An 18,387-nucleotide genomic window follows, 5' to 3' on the forward strand; every position below is an offset into this window, starting at 1 on the left:
TTTGGTATTTGAAATTGGGTTTGGTACAAGATATTAACACCATTTGTTATTTATTATTTACCGAATACTGAATTATTTAATATATATATATGTCTAACTAATCTCATAGACAATAGTAATAGTATTAGTGATGCATTCCATGCATCATATATGCATGTTTCATCAGTTTCTTCAGCTTAATAAGTTTCATTGGTTTTATGAAATTTGTTCATTAAGGTGGATTGCATATATATTCATGACAAGATTCTGCTTTGGCCATATGATATATATGTATATATGCTTGTTATACATGCACCTTGAGTTACCAACATGAAAAGGACTGGCATTGAATGAATTATATATTGAAGTAAATAGAGAAAAAAAGTAACAGTGTTCCATATTATCGATACAAAGCAACTGAACTGTTACAATCCAAATGAGGATAAGCTCAGCAAAGTCATATGGTTAGGATATCAACTACATGAGAGGGAAAAAATGGCTACTATATTTGCATTTACTTACAAGAGAAGAAGAAAAACTCCAAAGTGCTTTATATAGAAGAATCTTAAGCATATTGGTGACTAATCTTCTTCCCCTTTTTATTACATTTTCTCCTTCAATTCTTCATTATATTAAAGAAGTTTTCTTCTATTCTGTTGAAGTTTGACAGCAAAAGAGGACATGGAAAAGGGTTTCTTCAAGCTTTACTCCTCTGACAGCGCAAAGCGGCTGGTAAGTATACTTCCCCCATCATCGTATTTGATTTCTTCGGACTTCCTTTTTTGTTGTTCTTTTTTCCTTTTGGTAAGGTGAAGCCCTTGGTGATATTTACATCTCCAAAACTTAGATAAATCATGTATTTGATCTACTTTTTAAGTAGTAATATTTAGATCTGCAAAACTTTTAAGTATTTTAAAATGTTTCTGTGTATACTTTCCCTCTCATCCATTTTTTTATGTTTTGATATATATGTGTTTGATCTATGATTTTGTGCCAACTCTTTTGAATTTTTTCTTGAAACTTTTTAAGTACAGTAATATTTTTTGAAGATGTGGGTTGTGAATAAGAGGAGGAAAAGATGCCTTTGTGTGAAGCAAGTAAATTTTATAAGTGTGTTTCATAAGAAGGTGCTGTGTGATAAGAAGGTGCCGCCCAAGCTTAAAGGCAAATTCTATAGGGTGGTAGTCCGTCCGGCCTTGCTGTATGGAGCGGAGTGTTGGCCAGTTAAGAACTCCCACATCCAAAGAATGAAGGTGGCAGAAATGCGGATGTTGCGCTGGATGTGTGGACTGACCCGAGGGGATAGAGTTCGGAATGAGACTATCCGGGAGAAGGTTGGTGTGACTTCAGTGGAGTGTAAGATGCGGGAAGCACGATTGAGATGGTTCGGACACGTGAAGAGGAGGGGCACGGATGCCCCGGTCCGTAGGTGTGAGAGGCTAGCGTTGGATGGTTTTAGACGGGGTAGGGGTAGACCGAAGAAGTACTGGGGTGAGGTGATTAGGCGGGACATGGAACAGTTACAGCTCACCGAGGACATGACCCTAGATAGGAAGGTATGGAAGATGCGAATTACGGCAGAGGATTAGGGCCAGTTCGGGTCGCTAGTGTAGGGAATAAATTGGTGGGGGTGTATTCCTGTTATGATTCCGTATTCAATGTTCCGTGTTCCGTGTTCCATGTTTATTACGAATATGTGTGCTTTCCTTTGCTGTATATTCCTGCATTCCTGCTTTACTCTGTTTTATATTCCTTATGGGTGCCGTATCTATGTTATGTCATCTGCTTCTGTGCTGTACTATGTGTTGTGTGATATCTCGTGACTTGAGCCGGGGGTCTTTCGGAAACAGCCTTTCTACTTCATCAGAGGTAGAGGTATGGACTGCGTACATCTTACCCCCCCCAGACCCCACTAAGTGGGAATACACTGGGTTTGTTGTTGTTGTTGTGTTTCATAATATGTTAAATCTTCTAACTTTATACCAATATTATGTAGAATTCAGTCAGTAGATGTATCATATTATGATTGTTGTTTGCAGTAAACCAATGAGAATGCGTCAAATTTTGTTTTGCAATTTCTGAAATAGTTACATTCTTGAATTCCAACCTCCAAAGTCTCAAACTTTGAGTTTATTTGGAATATTTTTCCGTCTGATGCAATCTGGTTTAAAGAAATTGATGTTGTTCTACATATTTTTCAAAAAATTGAAACTTCATAGTTTTCTTCAAAGAAAATTCCCACAGGTTTTACCGATTACAAGAATGGAAAGTTACCTTGGAAGGTTTCCCTTAGGGATCGGTTTGGCAATATGTGGACTATAGAAGTGACCAAAACAGGAAGAGAGTTTTATTTTCAATATGGATGGGTGAAATTTATTGAGGACAACACTGTAGAGTTTGGAGACTTTTTTATTTTTGACTATGATGGAAATGGAATATTTGACTTCAAATTACTTGGAAAAACTGGATGTGAAAAGAAAGGAGTTGGAGGCTTAAAATTGGATGTGAAGGAGGAGGAAGAGGAAGAAATAAGTGTTGAGAATCGAAAGAATGTACAGTCGAAAGCAAAGAACTGGGCTAGTGATAGCACCAGTAGTTCTTCTGATGACGATAGTGATGAGGAATGTTATATGGTAGAAGAAGAAGAGGAGGAGGACGAGGAATATGAAGAGACGGAAAAGGTGCCATGTTCAATACATAGATATGTGGCTGTTTGCAAGGCGAGGGATCGTCATGACCCACTCGGTACTGATATATTCAGAAGTGGACGTGCAACTCCGCCAAAAAATCCATACTTTGTAGCGAAAATAATACCAAAAAGAAGAAATCAACTGGTAATTAAAAGCCTACAACTAGTTAATTGCTAAATGATTTTTAGTTCAATCTTATAGCAGTCTCACTTTACAAAGTCTTTGTTCCTAATTGCAGTTCATTCCGCTTGATGTGGTCAGAGGCTACAAACTGAAACTCCCTTCAAGCATGACCATTCGCGACTCTGTTGGCAGAGAATTTGAGGCAAAATGCAAGAGTTGGAAGGACGGTAGAATATTTTTAACTGGCGGATGGAGCAGATTATGTAGGTGGAACCTTGCGGAAAAAAATGACTTGTGTATTTGTGAATTTGTGAGAGGAGAACGCAACAAAGGCCTTTACTTACAAGTTCAATTTCTCCATGAAGGAGCAAGTTCCCATCTCAACGAGAAAAATATTAATTAGTTTGCTTAGCATTTTACTTTTTATGGCCTTACGTTCTGTTATATGTTGACAAATTTTATAGACTATCAGTTCTGTTGTTTGTTGAGAAAAATTGAAGACTGTGTTCTAGTTTATAGCACTGGGCTGATGAATATTTTATATACGCAATGTCATTCTAGTGATAAACAGAATCTGAAACTAGTAGTTGATCATGCTATCCTTACCTTCCGACCAATCGGCCAATCACCCTATCCTTACCCTTCAACCGACCCCTTCGATTCAGTTTCCGCAGCAGTATACAATCTTGGACCTGATGGACGCCTACAGAAATTTGGGTTTTCCAGCAGTGATGGCAAGAATCCGTGAAATAATGTTCTTTCTGAATGGGGCTGCGGGGAAAAGCTCAGCTTTCTACTCTACCACAAAAGGAGGCCGTTTTCTTGCAAGCTGAGCTTTCCCTCGCGTAGTTCCATGCTGCAAGGGACATTGTTACGGCTTCTTCGGGGAGTTGTGTAACTCCTCCTTTCTTAATTACTTTAAACTGGTGTACTTCTGCCTTTCTAACCAAAGCCAAGATTGGAAAAATCTGTGGTTGATAAAATAACAGAAACTAGGCTAGTCTATACTCATGGTGTCATTTCAGATATTGATACTGCATAATCTATATCTAATAGGCTATTTTTTGGCTTTACATTACACTGTTGGTACTCGTCGAATTCTTGAGATTGTCAACCATCGTCTTCTAGTCTAGTCTCCTGGTTCCTGCTTATTTGTTAAGATTGCTTTTCTTCTTGCTGGTACATAAGCATTCCATCTGAAATTGTTCAAACTTTTTTGATGTATGAGTTTTCTGTTGCATCATTCTAATGCGATGAACTCCTTTATACTGTCAAGTTTATCGTCCCCACTGACGATTTCTATAGTGTGTGTGTGTGAAGAAGGCTGGTAAAATGATCTGGCTTCATGATGGTTGGCAAGAATTTATGGAACATCATTCTGTCGGCTATTGCTACTTTTTACTCTTCAAATATGGACAGAACTCAAGTTTGAATGTCCACAAATTTGATCTTGCTGCTACTGAGACTGATTATCTGGTAAGGAGCCATGGCATCAGGATCATTCTCACGGAAAGGAAAAAATTGTGGGGGACAAGGATGGCGCGAGCTGTGTTGAAATTGTGGATCCCTTGAAAACGGAGCAAGGGCAAGAGAGTTTCGGATTCAAGTCTCAATTAAGAATGAAGTAAAGAAGAAAGTACGATATGTGTTGATTTAGAAACTATGCAGTAACTAGGTGATATAGGGTCTCCTCCAATAGCTATTCACCTGGTGTGGCTATAGCTGTTGTGTCTGGTCTAATATTGTTTACATGCTCAAGTTATATAGATGCAGCTTTTCAAGAGGAATATGTATAATCGTTTACTGATCAGTTAGGTAATTTGGGTGACAAAAACCTTTCTAATCTTCCGTCTCTAATGGCTAATGGCGTCCAAATGAAGTAACAAGAGTCATAGACTAGAAAAAGAAAAAGACTACCCTTCAATTGTCCCAAGGGAGTATGAGGAATGGTTCATAGAGGCCAAAATAGGTTATGAATTTATCAGCAAAATAGATGGATTTGTCCTCTGAATATTTCTTTAAAGTTGGTAAAATGGATATAAGCAACTTCTCCAACAAGAGTAGTAAGATGATTCTTTTTCATAGGATTGATATTGTTGTGAGACTTTCAATAGTTGTCCAAAGATACTGCTGCAATAACGAAAATGCAAATATGTGTATGTTCGTGATGATTTCTATGCCCTGCTTTCTCTTACCTCTTGGTGCTTTTCAACATCAATGAAGATGATAACAGCATGATCCAAACTGCAGTACTTTGGTGTAGAGATTATTTTTGATACAAGATTCTTGGGGTGTTATCAGCGGTCCGCACCTGATACGGGAAAGACAAGGGAAGCACGAAACAAACACCAAATCAGTCCACTAATCTTAAGGATTCGAGGATCAAGATGGAGACCACACTCGGATTCGCTACCAACAACAAGAATACAAGATACAAGAGTATATTTTAACACCAAAACAGCTACAAAACGTGATGAACAAGATGAACAACAATAATACAAGTTTTGGATTCAACGAAGACCCCAAAACAGTCCACTACACAACACATACACGATTTGCAAGAAAATAAAGATAGATAGTGAGACCAAAATTATTACAAGATTAAGAACCAAGTGTATTTCAACACTAACCCCTAATGAATGTAACAATCAAAACCACACTCTTACGGTGACCACCAAGCAAATGAACTCACCTCAAGATCTACCGTTTCCAAGCAAAGATCAATATTGACTTTTCCAAGCCCTATGCTAAGAATGACTTTTCCGAGCCCTACAACTAAGGGTGTTACACTCTCAAAAGAGAGAAAATATGTCTTTCAATTCTTCATCATTCCAAATCTAGTGAAAATAAGACTAAGGGGGCCTATTTATAATATATTACAAATGAAGATAAAAAAAACCACTTTGCCCTTAATGAGAGGGGCGGCCATGGTGTGTAAAACACACCATGTATAATGTCCAAAATGCCCTTAATTAAGGTCCAAAGCCGTGAGTCCTCAACCTTAAATGCTCCAAGCAATCTTCCACACGCGAGATTGCTTTAAGTTATGCTCAAAACGGGTCCTCTATGCATGTTCTTGTATTCTCGAGGTGACAGAGTCTTGAGCCTCTATGTGTTGGCCTCCAAAAATGTCATCAAAAGATAAGATGGCCATTTGTCCCGTATCAGCACCGCACCTACTTGATAATACTCAATAATCAGATTCAACAAAGTTCCAGCAATCCAAATATAAACAATGACCCGGAATCAAAGATGAAGAATGACGAATGCAGTATGTAAATTCACGCACGCTGTGCTGAAAATTAGCATTGTACAATTACACAGTGAAAACTACATATTACTAAAACTGTTGCTACTATAAGCTTTTCAACAACCAAAGAAAAAAATTCGCAAAAAAGGGTAGGTAAATTCCAATTACAACAAACCTACAAATAACTTGTGGCAATGCCGCACTGATCACTCCAACATACAATAAATGTTCTCGTAGATACTTGATTAATTTCCCAAACATTCACTTTTTCAAAATAGGAAACATTTCGGTCAGTTGAGCTTCACAATCTGGTTCCAGAGCCTTAAGAAACGAGGTTCTCAGCTTAGGGTCTGTTAAGAACTGAATTACTTTACCACAGAACTTCCGCACATCAGCTCGTCTTGACGCCTTCTCGGGCATATTTTTCAACAACACATTAACAAGAGAGCCTAACTTAGTAAGATGGCTGCTCTCATCAGGGTTTGAAGACACAGTTGATTTTAAAATCTCAATAACTAGTTCAAGAGCCTCAATTTGTCGAAACTGTAGCTTTGCACTAGCACATTTCTCCAAAAGGAAGCCAAATAGCTCATGTCCAATCCATGGTCGTCTTTTAAAAATTTCTTTTAGAAACTCACACTTCATACGAGTACTTTTGCTATCTAAGTAGCCCTCCAGCTTTCCTCTGAATATACGAAAAACCTCCTGAAGTTCGGACTCTGGAAGGTTTTTCGCATCAATTATCTTCAAAATCCAAAATGTTGAACTCTGAGCAAGAGAAATGATCATTTTGTATCTATTCAAGGCAGCAGACAGCTTTTTCTTTGACAAGCTAGAAGCAGATTTCTTTTTCTTGAAAGGCTTCGCGGCCAGTGCCAAGTTCCTTTCCAGGAGTGACTTAAGCACTGGGAGTTGGATGGCTTCACCTCTTGGATAGTCCTTTGCCTTGAAGATTTTCTTCTGTAAAATTCCCCAAATTCGTTGGCCAAGTTGTTCGTTACCTTCTGTAGTGTGCGGGTTTACAAATGCTTGAGCTAGGCTAGAGAATATTTTCAACACTTGTGGTTTCCCTGCAAAATGGAAAATTTTAAATAAATATTGACACCTTAATGAATCATAAGATCAAACAAACAGTGCCAGAGTTCAGGATAACACTAACAATTGAAACACGAAAGCCAGCAGAACTGCTTAGTACAAGAGAAATCACAGCCTAAGATCATGACATTCAGCCATAAGTTCAACAGGTATGCCGCTGCATTATTTATTTCATGATATTTAATATTTTCCACTTATGGGAGAATGACATAAACAAGGACCTACACAATCGGATCGCTGAAAAGAGTGATAGGAATGCCATGCCATAGAAAGCTACCAAAGTGAATGCTATATAGGAATTGTGAGTCCAACAACATCATATGGAGGCGATGTTAGGCATCTACAGGTCAACATGAATACAAGACAATACTGTTGAAATGTAAATATTAGAAGTGGAAATTCGCTTGATAAAATTGAGCAAGACAAGAAACGATGATGCATCAGGAGCAACTAGGACATGTAGAATAAAATGAGAAAAGTTCGTCTAATTTGTCTTTGCCTAAAGATGCATTAATATGTAGGTGCACAAAATGATGACTGAGAATAACAAAAAAATTAAGGCAAACATAAATCACAAACTGGGAGGAGTTTCAAAAGAATAAACTTATGCAAACTTAATTAAGAGTGGAACAAAAATGGAAGGAGCAAATAATCCACATAGGCGATACCAACCAGTTGGAAATTAGTGTTAGCTGTTCTTGTTGATACATTTATACTGGTCCAATGTTCCATCAAGAGGCTTTGATTTTTAATTAAAACTTGTATGTCTACCCTAGTTCCATCATGATGATCGTGCCACAAAGCCAATCACGGTATAAAGATATGATCTTATATTATATATAATGAGATCATTCTTCAAAGTCGGGTTAGACATCCTTAAGATAAATACACTTCGGGGGCTCGTTTGGTTGTTGGTTAGAATTATGTAGGGTTTAGTTATGCAAGAATAAGTAATGCGCGAGTTTCTGCAGAGCTTGGTTATGTAGGGATCACAATGCATGAATTATTTCTTTGGATATTTGTTTTTGTTCCCCGCTAGTGGGACTACACTAGGTACGTTACATGATATAAGTCAAGCTAATTTTAATACATAAATAACCCCTTCCTAACCAGAAACCAAATGAACCCTTAAGAGAATAAAGGAAATACTTGCCTGAATTTTCATGTAGGTAGATCTCCAGCAAAGAGAGGATACGGAGTTTGAAGAGGGCAAGCTGTGAATGAGCAGTTTCACCACCAGCCTGGTTCTTCCTATCCTGGACCATTTTAGCTAGATGGGCGTCCATGCGGAACATTGCATCATCATCCATTCCCTCATCAGAATCATCATCAGAAGCTTGAGGACGTTCTGCGCTAACACCCTCAACGTCAACTACTGTCTCCGAGTCATCTGCATGTCCATCACCCTCTGCAGTTTCGTCCATCTCTGCTTCATCAGAGTCCTCTGCTTCTTCGATGTCAAGAACGTCGTCATCGTCGTCCTCATCATCATCATTCTCACTGTCTGTTTCTTGGTGTCTGGCTGGTTTGAGATCTTTCTTTATAACCCGCAACATTCGAAGTAACCCATCATCCGTGACATCATGACAAAAACATTTGAACACCTATAAAGAAAAGAATTTTAAGTAGGTGAAGAAGAACCTGAGCAGCAGCAGCTGTTGCAGAGATCCACACAAACTCATCAGGTACTTCAAAAAGAGAAACATAGTTAAAGAATAACACAAACAATCAGTTTTCATGCATTCACACATGCACCCAAAGGTATGGCCTAGTAGTTTCAATGAAGTGGTTGATAATCATGAAGTCCAGATTAAAATCCCAGCGGAGTCAAAAACATTCAGATGAATTCTTCCCCTCTACCTAAGTCTTGGTAGACGTAGTTACAAAGTCAGGTACTTGTGGAATTAGTCGAGGTGCGCGCAAGCTGGCCTAGACTCCACAGTTACCCAAAAAGACTATAAACATGCACATTTTCGAAAAATAACAAAACAATGAATCATGATGCATTCATACCATGCATCTACTAAGTGTTTTGACGGTGAGTAGCAGTGGACAAAGAAAGATAATTGAGAGCTATTGGGATCTCGTCCTATACCACATCTAAAAAGATAGACGGGAGGAGAACCGAAAGAACATGAAAAATAAACTTTTTGCATGACTAGCAAAACAACTCTACAGCGAAGAGATCAACAGACGCACATTCTAATGAGTTATTATATTTGACTATGTTAAGTCAAATTGGAAATATGATAGTATTATTATAAGGTGTTTTGCCCTAGTGAAGATCATAAATTTCAACAATTTGAGGGAAGACTAAATAGTTAAATTTCTTTGGAACTAACAGAAACGGAAACACAGAGAACAAGATGGAGAACCATTGACAGAAACTCACTACAACAGGTGTATCCAACAAAGATATTTAATGAAGCACTGCATTCGCTATTTTTATCCTCATGAAATAAATAAGGGTCAACTCAAAGAAACCTCATGTGCAAAACTATGGAAAAAGGATGAACTGAGTCCTGCATTAAAAAATCTTCTCTTTAGATTGGACCCAAGGTTATTGTCTAGTGGTAAGAACGAAGTGCATGATGTGTGAGGAGCACATCACAACTGTGAACAATGCCGTACAAAAAAGCATAATATTAGAGCGCAAAAGGATACAAGGGCGAGCCTATTATCCATCGAGTTCCAAAACTGTGGGGTTACTGGATTTCTAGGTGGTAAAAACCACATCTTCCCTTTAGATAAAGCTTGCAGATTTGGGGCTAAAGGTGAATTTTGTGCTTATAATTTGAATATTACTTGGACTTGAAGCTTCCATTCACCTTCCAAAATTTTGTAAAGAAAGAAGGAAAAATAAAAGATATCTATCTACTAAATATATCCAACCCTCCAGCATGGTAACTAACTATCTAGTATCATCATGAATTTTGTTTCTCAGGAAGAATATTGCTCTACCTAGGGTGTTCACAATTTAGTGAAAAAACTATAACCCATTAAATAAATAAACCATGATCTCTACAGGTATTAAAGGGAGACGAGGCACAATGAGCGAAATATCGACATTGGTGATACCAATTAGTTGGGAATAGAGTATAGGCATGTTGGAACGCTTACGTTAAGTCCAATGTTCACTAGGAGACTTAAAGAGTTCTTCTTAGAGGTTAGTTTGCCAAAAAGTTTAGAGAACTTCTGGTGCCTAAAAGAAAAGATCGAGACAAGTCTAAATGGAGCAATTGAATAGTGAGAATTCATATAGCCTACAATTGGAAAAACATCCATAGTTAGTTACAGCTTACCGAGGACATGACCCTAGATAGGAAGGTCTGGAAGACGCGAATTACGGCAGAGGATTAGGGCCTGTTCGGGTCGCTAATGTAGGGAGGTAATTGGTGGGGGTGTATTCCTGGTATGATTCCGTATTCAATGTTCTGTTCCGTGTTCCGTGTTCTATGTTTGTTACGAATCTGTGTGCTTTCCTCTGCTTTATATTCCTGCATTCCTGCTTTACTCTGTTTTATATTCCTTATGGCTGCAGTATCTATGTTATGTCATCTGCTTCTGTGCTGTACTATGTGTTTGTTTGATATCTCGTAACTTGAGCCGGGGGTCTTTCGGAAACAGCCTTTCTACTTCATCAGAGGTAGAGGTATGGACTGCGTACATCTTACCCCCCCCAGACCCCACAAAGTGGGAATACACTGGGTTTGTTGTTGTTGTTGTTGTAAGATAAAAACATCCATGTAAGTAAAAACTCCACCTCCTTTTAAGTCTCTTCTATTATCAATTAGGTTTAAAATTTCAGAATGGAGTTCGCATCAAAATAGTAGGTGCAGCAATGCTTTAGAAATAATGACTAGCACGTCATTAGGCCAGGGTTTTCGGGGGTTAATAAGTCGCCACGAGAGCTGATGGATATTATGCTTTTTTTCCCTCTAGTTTACCTGTTCAATAGCGGTTCGCATCGGAGCTGATGACTGTGGCAGCAACGAAAGCATGGTGTCCACTAGAACATCCATGAATTCGGGTGTGTCATCTCCCTCTGCTTCATCTTCTCCAGAGGAAGCAAGAAGATCGGATGATCGAAAAGCTTTGGTACAGCAAATAACCAATTCAGAGGCAGCTTCAGAATATTCTTGAGGCCGAAGTAGGACTTGAAGCAACAATTGTATCAGAAGGTACCTCATGGAATGAAATTTATTTGTGTCAATACTTGGACCCAAGTTTCTCTCCTGCCATTGTTTGGAGAAAAGAATTAACATAAGAAAAAAAAGGATTAACAATCTAACTTCTTCACAGAAGAGAATCCAAGTTATTGAAGGTAATAACTAATATAAGATGAGTAGTAACAGGATACGGCTGTTTCAGTTAAGAGCTTACTGAGATTCCTCACACCAAAGTAGGAGTATGTTCTTATCAAACAATAGAAGGAGAGAATCAAAAAGCCTAAAGTTAGGGACTTCGGTTTCACAGACACAAAAAAAAAATTGACTCGTGTTGAGGTCGGCAACATTACTTTGATGCTACAAAATGAAACAACACAAAGTATCACCTGTCTTGAGAGCTGAGACTCCATAGCCTGCAATTTTTTGATAGCTTCTTCATCATCATCGCTCAAGGACCTAAATAGCGAAACAGAAGGAATGTTTCGCAATGTAGTAAGAAATCGCATGAAATAAGCTCCAAGATCATTAATTTCAAGGCCACTTGTCACAACTTGAGGTCCATCGCCTTTTTGAGCATTTGATAGCAGTAACTGTAGCTGCTCAATGCACATCCTACAAAGAGCACTTGAAATGGGAGACTTTGGCCACCTAAATTTTTCTTCCAGTTCAAAAGATGTTACCTCAGTTCCAAGAGTTGAAGAAAATAGACCCTGAACTGCCAAAAATTTTAGAATTTCTCTTTGGACCCTGAACTTTGCATTTGTATCCAGAGTTAAATGCTTCAAGCTATTGGTAAGTGACTCTACAACCCATCTTTTCAAAAAGTCTGATGTTCCTACTGCTCCAATAGAATCCTTATCTTCTAAGGAACCAATTTCTGAGTTGTCATCTGTAGTTTGACTCTGATCTGAAGGCTCCTCAGAAGCACGAGCTTCGTCCAGGAACATGTCAACTAAGTTCTGAATGAGAAGCATGCATCCAGACTCAGTTTTGAACTCAGACATCAACCCTTTTACAGTTTTTGACCTGGTGAAGCAATCAAACTTCCCATTACTATGCTTCTGTAGAGCCATGATAACTGCCACTCTTCTAACATCATCATGCTTCACCCACTCAGAAAATTCTCGTAAAAAGTATTGACCGGCTTTGAATAGATTAGTGTCTTTCATGGAAAGTACATCCTTTAAGCACTGCACAACTTTGTAAGACAGAACATTGTAGATGCACGATGCAGGCAGTTTTGGAAGGAGAAGCAGAAGAACATTGAAAGCCAAATTCTTGCAATTATGAGATGATGGAAGAAGTGATCCTTCAATGATAACTTCACTAAAGTTTTTAACATTTTTCTCAATATCTTCTTCTGCTGAGCTACCCTTGCGGCCTTTTTTGTGCTTTTTAATGGAATTTAAAGCTGCAGAGGGATCAAAATCTTGTAGAACATTTTCAGGTAAAAGTATATTTACCAAGGAATACCATACACTATGAGTTCGTGGCTGACAGAAGTGGGATTCCTGCACATCCATAAAGTCGATAGATCAAATTATGAACAAATCGTTTCGAGGAAAGAAAATGAAGAAGATCAGTAGCACCTTCAAGCAATTGGAAAGCAAGGACAAATGTTCCACGCTGAAAAGCCGGCCGGGGCTATACGGAAAAGGCAGAAGCTTGCCAAAATCTTTATTATCGACACCAGTTTTTTCACGTATAGAAAGGGCAAGAAGCAAAGCATCAGGATTTCCAACTTCCATTGCACTTTCAAACCACTCTTTAAGTCCAGGAGCTTCAAGTATATGATTCAATGAAACTTCAACAGGTAACTGATATGAAAAAAATATGGATGGTGAGACGCTAAATGGAATGCAGCTTAAGCAAAAGCAAAAGTAGAGGACAAGGACAATATGGTGAAGCAAAATTACAGTAAAAGCAAAAATTCAAATCGGCAACATGACAAAAGCACATCTTATAGTAGTAGGAAGAGGTGATATTATTAGGATAAGGTATAAAACATTTTCTTTCCCAAAAAGCGCTAACATATTGCAGGAAGAGTAGGAAGAGCTGGTGTTTTATAGGCAAGTGAAAAAAATCCTATGAGTTTCATAACGAAACATATAAGCTCATACGAGTTTGTAACGGTGCAAGAAAAGCCAAGCAGTGAAGATATTTTCAATAGATAACTAAAGTGAATGTACTAAGCTTAAATCTGCAATTCATAGGCATGTAAAAGTTAAAGACCTTGTCAACCAACTCCAACATAATTGAGACAGCAGGTTCTTGTAAGTAAGGCTTCATTTTTGCCAGCGAGACGAGAGAACCAACAAATTCTTTAATGTAAGGAGTGTTCTTATCAGCAGTCCACTCTAAAGTTAATCTTCCTGATCTTGCAATAGCTCCATAAGCAAATAATCGCCCCAATAGGCAATCTTTTTTTTCCTACAAAACCAAGTTAAACTGTTAAGACAGCCCCTAAAAAAACAAATTCACAAAATGCGATCCTTCCCACCTGACCCCTCATGGAAGAAGAGATCTCCAACAATTCAACAATTAGCTTCAACAGTGCGTCCACTTTTATGCATGGAACTGCACAAACCAAAACTGTCATGCCTAATGCAAATCCTTGCCTTGCACACTGCACACATAAGAATACAGATAAGGTTTCATGTATTAAGTTCATCGAGACAATCATGGAGCATGAAACTATAAGCAGAAGAGACATCTGTCTCTAAACCGACATTATTTCATCTAACCTTTAATTCAAAACTATAGAGCATAGAGTTATTAAAATTATTCAATGACGCAAGAAGTGGGTATCTACCTGCTAGCGTGACCACAAGGTAACCTTTATGGTTCTACTATAAAATAACATTTCAAAAGCAAGGACAGGAGAGCATAGTCTAAGCATCACATTGTATGATACAACCTTTCTAGCAAGAATGTGCTTTTATCAAGAATGTGCTTTTATCAGATGGATATGTCAACAAGAACCCATAGAGATATTAGTCTCCCTAAAATATTTCAATTATAAAATGAAGATGGGAAGGTATATAGCCTTACTAAAGCATTCAAACTTAATCATAACAATATAATAAGGCACTAATTTTCAACAAAATCACAGAATGGGGTGCTAGAAATTAACCAAAACCACCTCTCTTGATGAAGAAACGCCTCGAATTAGCCTTCGAACTGCATATCTCAACGAAGGGGCACAGTTATTCAACCCATCATCCTTATCAGCTTCCAATTTGAGCTGTCCCTCAATCACTTCCTTGTTGGCGATACTATCATAAACCTTCTGAACTTCAAGCAACTCAGCAACTAAAGAATGAGCAGCTGCTTCTCTAATGGAAGTCTCAGCAGCTGCAAGGTCCTTAAATATACTAATGTGGAACTCGGGCAACCCACTAGTAGTAGGAGAAATCACTGTCTTCTGATTACTTCTCAATTCAGAAGCTATTAATTTTCGCTTGGCTTCGACCATTTTCTCCGACTCCAGTTTGCGCTTCTCTTTGTCTAGAGCTCTTTTTTGCTTCTTCTTCTCCATAGGATTGCTAGAAATCTTGTGAGGGGTTGATGGGGTATCAGGTACCTCTGTTTCGGCCTTCCTTTTTTTCTTGTCTGTCTTCATTTTCTCCCTTGACTGCTGCTCAGACCCAACCGTCTCCATGCTCATAACTCCAATGTTTGTCTATCACGTCAGAAGTCCAAGTTGTGAGGTACTAAAAATAGTACTATAATAATTTTAAGATAAAAATAAGTTTAATTTTGGTAGTTCCTAATATACAGAAAATTACAAAAAAATATATAAAATGCTTTCTTGATGAAATAGAACCACATTAAGCTTGAATTCCTCAATATTAATCTATATTCCGAGAGAAAACAGAATTGAAATTGCAAAGTTTTATAATTATTTCATTAATTCATATACAGACAACCGTTGAAGAATAAACATATACACAGCTCCAGAGAACCGTCGAAGCATAAACATATACACAGCTCCTTCAGCATTTAAACTTGTTAAAACCAAAATTTCACTGAGTCATGCAATAAGAAATGTTCAACTTGCTTAGCATCGTATATTCACTTCGAGAATTCATAAGTACAATAAAAATGTTGTAATATAATTTTTCAGAACAATAAACAACAACAACAACAACAACAACAAACCCAGTATGGGGTCTGGGGAGGGTAAAATGTACCCAGTCCATACCACTACCCGAAGGAGTAGAGAGGCTGTTTCCGATAGACCCCCGGCTCAAGACTTTCACAACAATAAACAGATGAAAGTATAACAACATCAGCAAGGACATAAACGATTTAGAGTATTATTTAAAATCACCAGCAAGGATGTCACAGAACACAAACATAACAAGCTGAAAAAAGAACTCACAGTTTTATAGAGAAGAGCCGGAGAAAAGTGAGCAAGGCGGCGGCTGTGAAGCTAATGCTGCTAGTTCAATGTTAGGGTTTTGGGTTTTAGACAGAGGGAAGGAAACAGGGGAAAATAGGTGCATGTACTATTAATTCGTACTAACAAAAACTACTGTACATTGTTCTTTTGTCCATTTTTGCTTCAGTTCTAATTAAGAAATAATTCATTAAGTACTATAGTAATATTTAATTTTGATTTATTTTTGACGTGCTATAATTATTTTTCAATCTATTATCATAGCATTAGCATGTGCCAAATTAATATAGTATCATTGGTCAAGGAAAAATATAGGAAGACAATAAAACGCAGAAGATTCAGTATTTAAACAGTTTAAAAGTCAAATTTCGAGTTACCATGCTCAACTTTCATAGCTTAGGAATTAGGAGCTTCATCTGAGGAACATCATATACAACAACAACAAATTCAGTGTATTCCACACAATAGAATCTGAGGAGCATAAGATGTGCGCAGTTCACACCATTACCTTTGAAGAGTAGCAAGGCTGTTTTCGATAGATCCCGACTCAAGACAGAGTCTATAATCTATATCTATATCTATAATTTATATCTATATTTATATATCTATGTAATATATCTATAATCACCTATTATTTTTAATTTATTATTTAATCAAACTAAGGACTCCTAAAAATATATGGATAAAAATTAAGCACTCCTAAAATATATGGGATAGAAATTAAGAACTTTTGAAATATATGAAAAGAAATAATCAATATAATATAATTAAGAATTTTTAAAATATATAGAAAGAAATAATCAATAAGATATATATGGAATCCCAATAAAAAAAGGCTTTTTCTCTTATATTTTAGTCATTTTAATTTTTTTTAAAATGTGATTTACGTAATTTTCCTGTAGAAGTAGGAGTTTATTTTTATTTATTCTTTTTTCAAATTTTTCCATCTTTTAGCTTTCCAGAGTTGGAATTCTATAATATTTACTTTTTAAATTCCTTATTGGTTTGGACAATATTTACTTTTTAAATTCTTTTTTGGTTTAGAGTCTTCTATATCTATAAAAATAGAGATAATTCATCAAAATCACCCTGAACTTATCCCGATAACTTAGTTCAGCACTTAAACTTTATGAATAATTATTTACTCCCCTTAACATCTTTAAAGTGAATTAATTCCAACCTTAATGCTGATGTGGCATTTAAAAAAAACATAAATTTTTATTTTTTTATTTTTAAAACGCCTATATATATATATATATAACAAAAAAAGAAAAAATTCTCTCCTTCTTCTTCTAACCCCCCTACCCCCCCCCCATCCCCCCCCCCACCCTGATCCCCCCCCAAACCCAGCAGCCACCACAACCAGCCCCCCTTTCAAAATCTAACCCCAATTACTTTTTCAATACCAAATCACACCCCTACCTCCAATTTCTCCTCTTTCATCCCCAATAAAAAAAAAAAAAAATTGAATTTGAAAATTTGACATGATTTGAATATTTTGTTGTTGATTTTTTAGAGAATTTGATGTTGATTTGATCGAATTTATCAGGTGGTTGAGTTTTTTATCACTATTTTATGATATTTTTTTTATGGTGGTAATGGAGTTTTCCGACGAAAATTCACTGAAAAATATGGTGTTTGTGTGCAGATGTGGTTGTGGGGGTGGACGGAGATGGATGAGGGTGTGTGCAGGTGTGGCAGTGTGGGGGTGGACTGGGGTGGCCGGGGTGTGTGCAAGTGTGGTGGTGGACGGGAGAGAGGGGAGGGGAGGGGAGGGGAGGGGATGAGGGTTATGAAGAAGATGGAAAATGGGAGGTGGGGTTATTTTAAAATTTTAAAATATTTTATATATATATATATATATAATTTAAAAAATACTTTATTTACATGGCTCCGACGTGACGCTGACGTGGCGCTGATGTGTCAGCGAGTGTGATGTACTCTCCCTCATGAGAGTGGTAATATATATTAAGGGGTGAAATTAATTCACTCCAAAGATGTTAAGAGGAGTAAATAAATAGAAGGTTAGTTAAATAAATAGAAGGTTAGTCTAAGTGTTAAAATAAGTTGGGAAGACAAATTTGGGGGTGAGTGGGGGGTGGGGGGTTAATGCATTGTCTCATAAAAATATTATTGCACAATCTCATTCGTAAACTTTATGGTCAATGTTGCTTCTGTATTTCTAGGTTTTCTTTCTTTAAGAATTTTTCTTTTATAGTAGATAGTAGATTTTAATGTTTGCCTTCTTACTCTCTTTTATTTTTCCACCATAAATATATCATTCATATGCTTTATCAAAATTGCAGGTTGTTGAAGTGAGTTTGTTCATAGATATATTTCTTGAAATTTTAGACTGATTTTAAAGTTTATATTAATAAATGATGTATTTTGATAAGCAACTGCAAAATGAGAAATTTCTTTGTGAGCTTTGTTTATAGGATTTCATATACAATTAGTGATTTGAAATTGAATTATTTAAAATTTTGAACAGATTATTTAAATCATCTCATTCTGTAACGAAAAATTGGTTGTTCATTCTAAATTCATAATAGATAGTAATGAAAGTGACTTATTTATAATTTTGGAAAAATTATTTGGATCATCGTATTTCGTTACAAAAAATTGATAGGTCATTCTAAATTCATAATAACTAATTGTCTTATTAAATAAAGTTTTTTT

At 37.0% G+C, this 18,387-nt stretch overlaps 2 protein-coding genes across 4 annotated transcripts; one reads left to right on the top strand and one right to left on the bottom strand.

Moving 5' to 3' along the window:
* The first annotated feature begins 361 nt into the window (after window positions 1–361).
* Window positions 362–3,360, top strand: LOC107879912 (B3 domain-containing protein At5g60130). Of its 3 annotated transcripts, none has more exons than XM_016726839.2 (4): window positions 362–556; window positions 642–711; window positions 2,199–2,813; window positions 2,908–3,355. In XM_016726839.2, exons 2-4 carry the CDS (start codon window positions 661–663, stop codon window positions 3,193–3,195), a joined length of 954 nt encoding a protein of 317 aa, XP_016582325.1. In that variant the 5' UTR covers window positions 362–556; window positions 642–660; the 3' UTR covers window positions 3,196–3,355. The 3 variants fall into 3 exon arrangements, with proteins under 3 accessions (XP_016582325.1, XP_016582326.1, XP_016582327.1); XM_016726840.2 differs by having other exon boundaries at window positions 363–556; window positions 2,211–2,813; window positions 2,908–3,360; XM_016726841.2 differs by lacking the exon at window positions 362–556 and having other exon boundaries at window positions 636–711; window positions 2,224–2,813.
* A 2,685-nt stretch (window positions 3,361–6,045) lies between these two features.
* LOC107840140 (rDNA transcriptional regulator pol5) lies at window positions 6,046–15,870 on the bottom strand. Its single transcript, XM_016683886.2, has 9 exons — window positions 15,691–15,870; window positions 14,449–14,988; window positions 13,807–13,932; window positions 13,539–13,736; window positions 12,896–13,123; window positions 11,693–12,817; window positions 11,085–11,372; window positions 8,291–8,741; window positions 6,046–7,112 (listed from the first exon to the last, which is right to left on the bottom strand). The coding sequence occupies exons 2-9, from the start codon at window positions 14,971–14,973 to the stop codon at window positions 6,304–6,306; spliced, it is 3,750 nt and encodes a 1,249-aa protein (XP_016539372.2). The 5' UTR covers window positions 14,974–14,988; window positions 15,691–15,870; the 3' UTR covers window positions 6,046–6,303.
* Between the last annotated feature and the right edge of the window lie 2,517 nt (window positions 15,871–18,387).

Source organism: Capsicum annuum, chromosome 8, assembly GCF_002878395.1.
Source record: "Capsicum annuum cultivar UCD-10X-F1 chromosome 8, UCD10Xv1.1, whole genome shotgun sequence".
Lineage (NCBI taxonomy): Eukaryota > Viridiplantae > Streptophyta > Magnoliopsida > Solanales > Solanaceae > Capsicum > Capsicum annuum.

Excerpts from the sequence above, each read along its gene's own strand:
- LOC107879912 (XM_016726839.2), top strand. The coding sequence starts at position 661 with ATGGAAAAGGGTTTCTTCAAGCTTTACTCCTCTGACAGCGCAAAGCGG. Across the intron at positions 712-2,198 it reads CTGACAGCGCAAAGCGGCTG|TTTTCTTCAAAGAAAATTCC; the intron begins GTAAGTATACTT and ends GAAACTTCATAG. Across the intron at positions 2,814-2,907 it reads CAAAAAGAAGAAATCAACTG|TTCATTCCGCTTGATGTGGT; the intron begins GTAATTAAAAGC and ends TCCTAATTGCAG.
- LOC107840140 (XM_016683886.2), bottom strand. The coding sequence starts at position 14,973 with ATGAGCATGGAGACGGTTGGGTCTGAGCAGCAGTCAAGGGAGAAAATG. Across the intron at positions 13,933-14,448 it reads GCGTTTCTTCATCAAGAGAG|TGTGCAAGGCAAGGATTTGC; the intron begins GTGGTTTTGGTT and ends TTATGTGTGCAG. Across the intron at positions 13,737-13,806 it reads CTTCTTCCATGAGGGGTCAG|GAAAAAAAAGATTGCCTATT; the intron begins GTGGGAAGGATC and ends TTGGTTTTGTAG.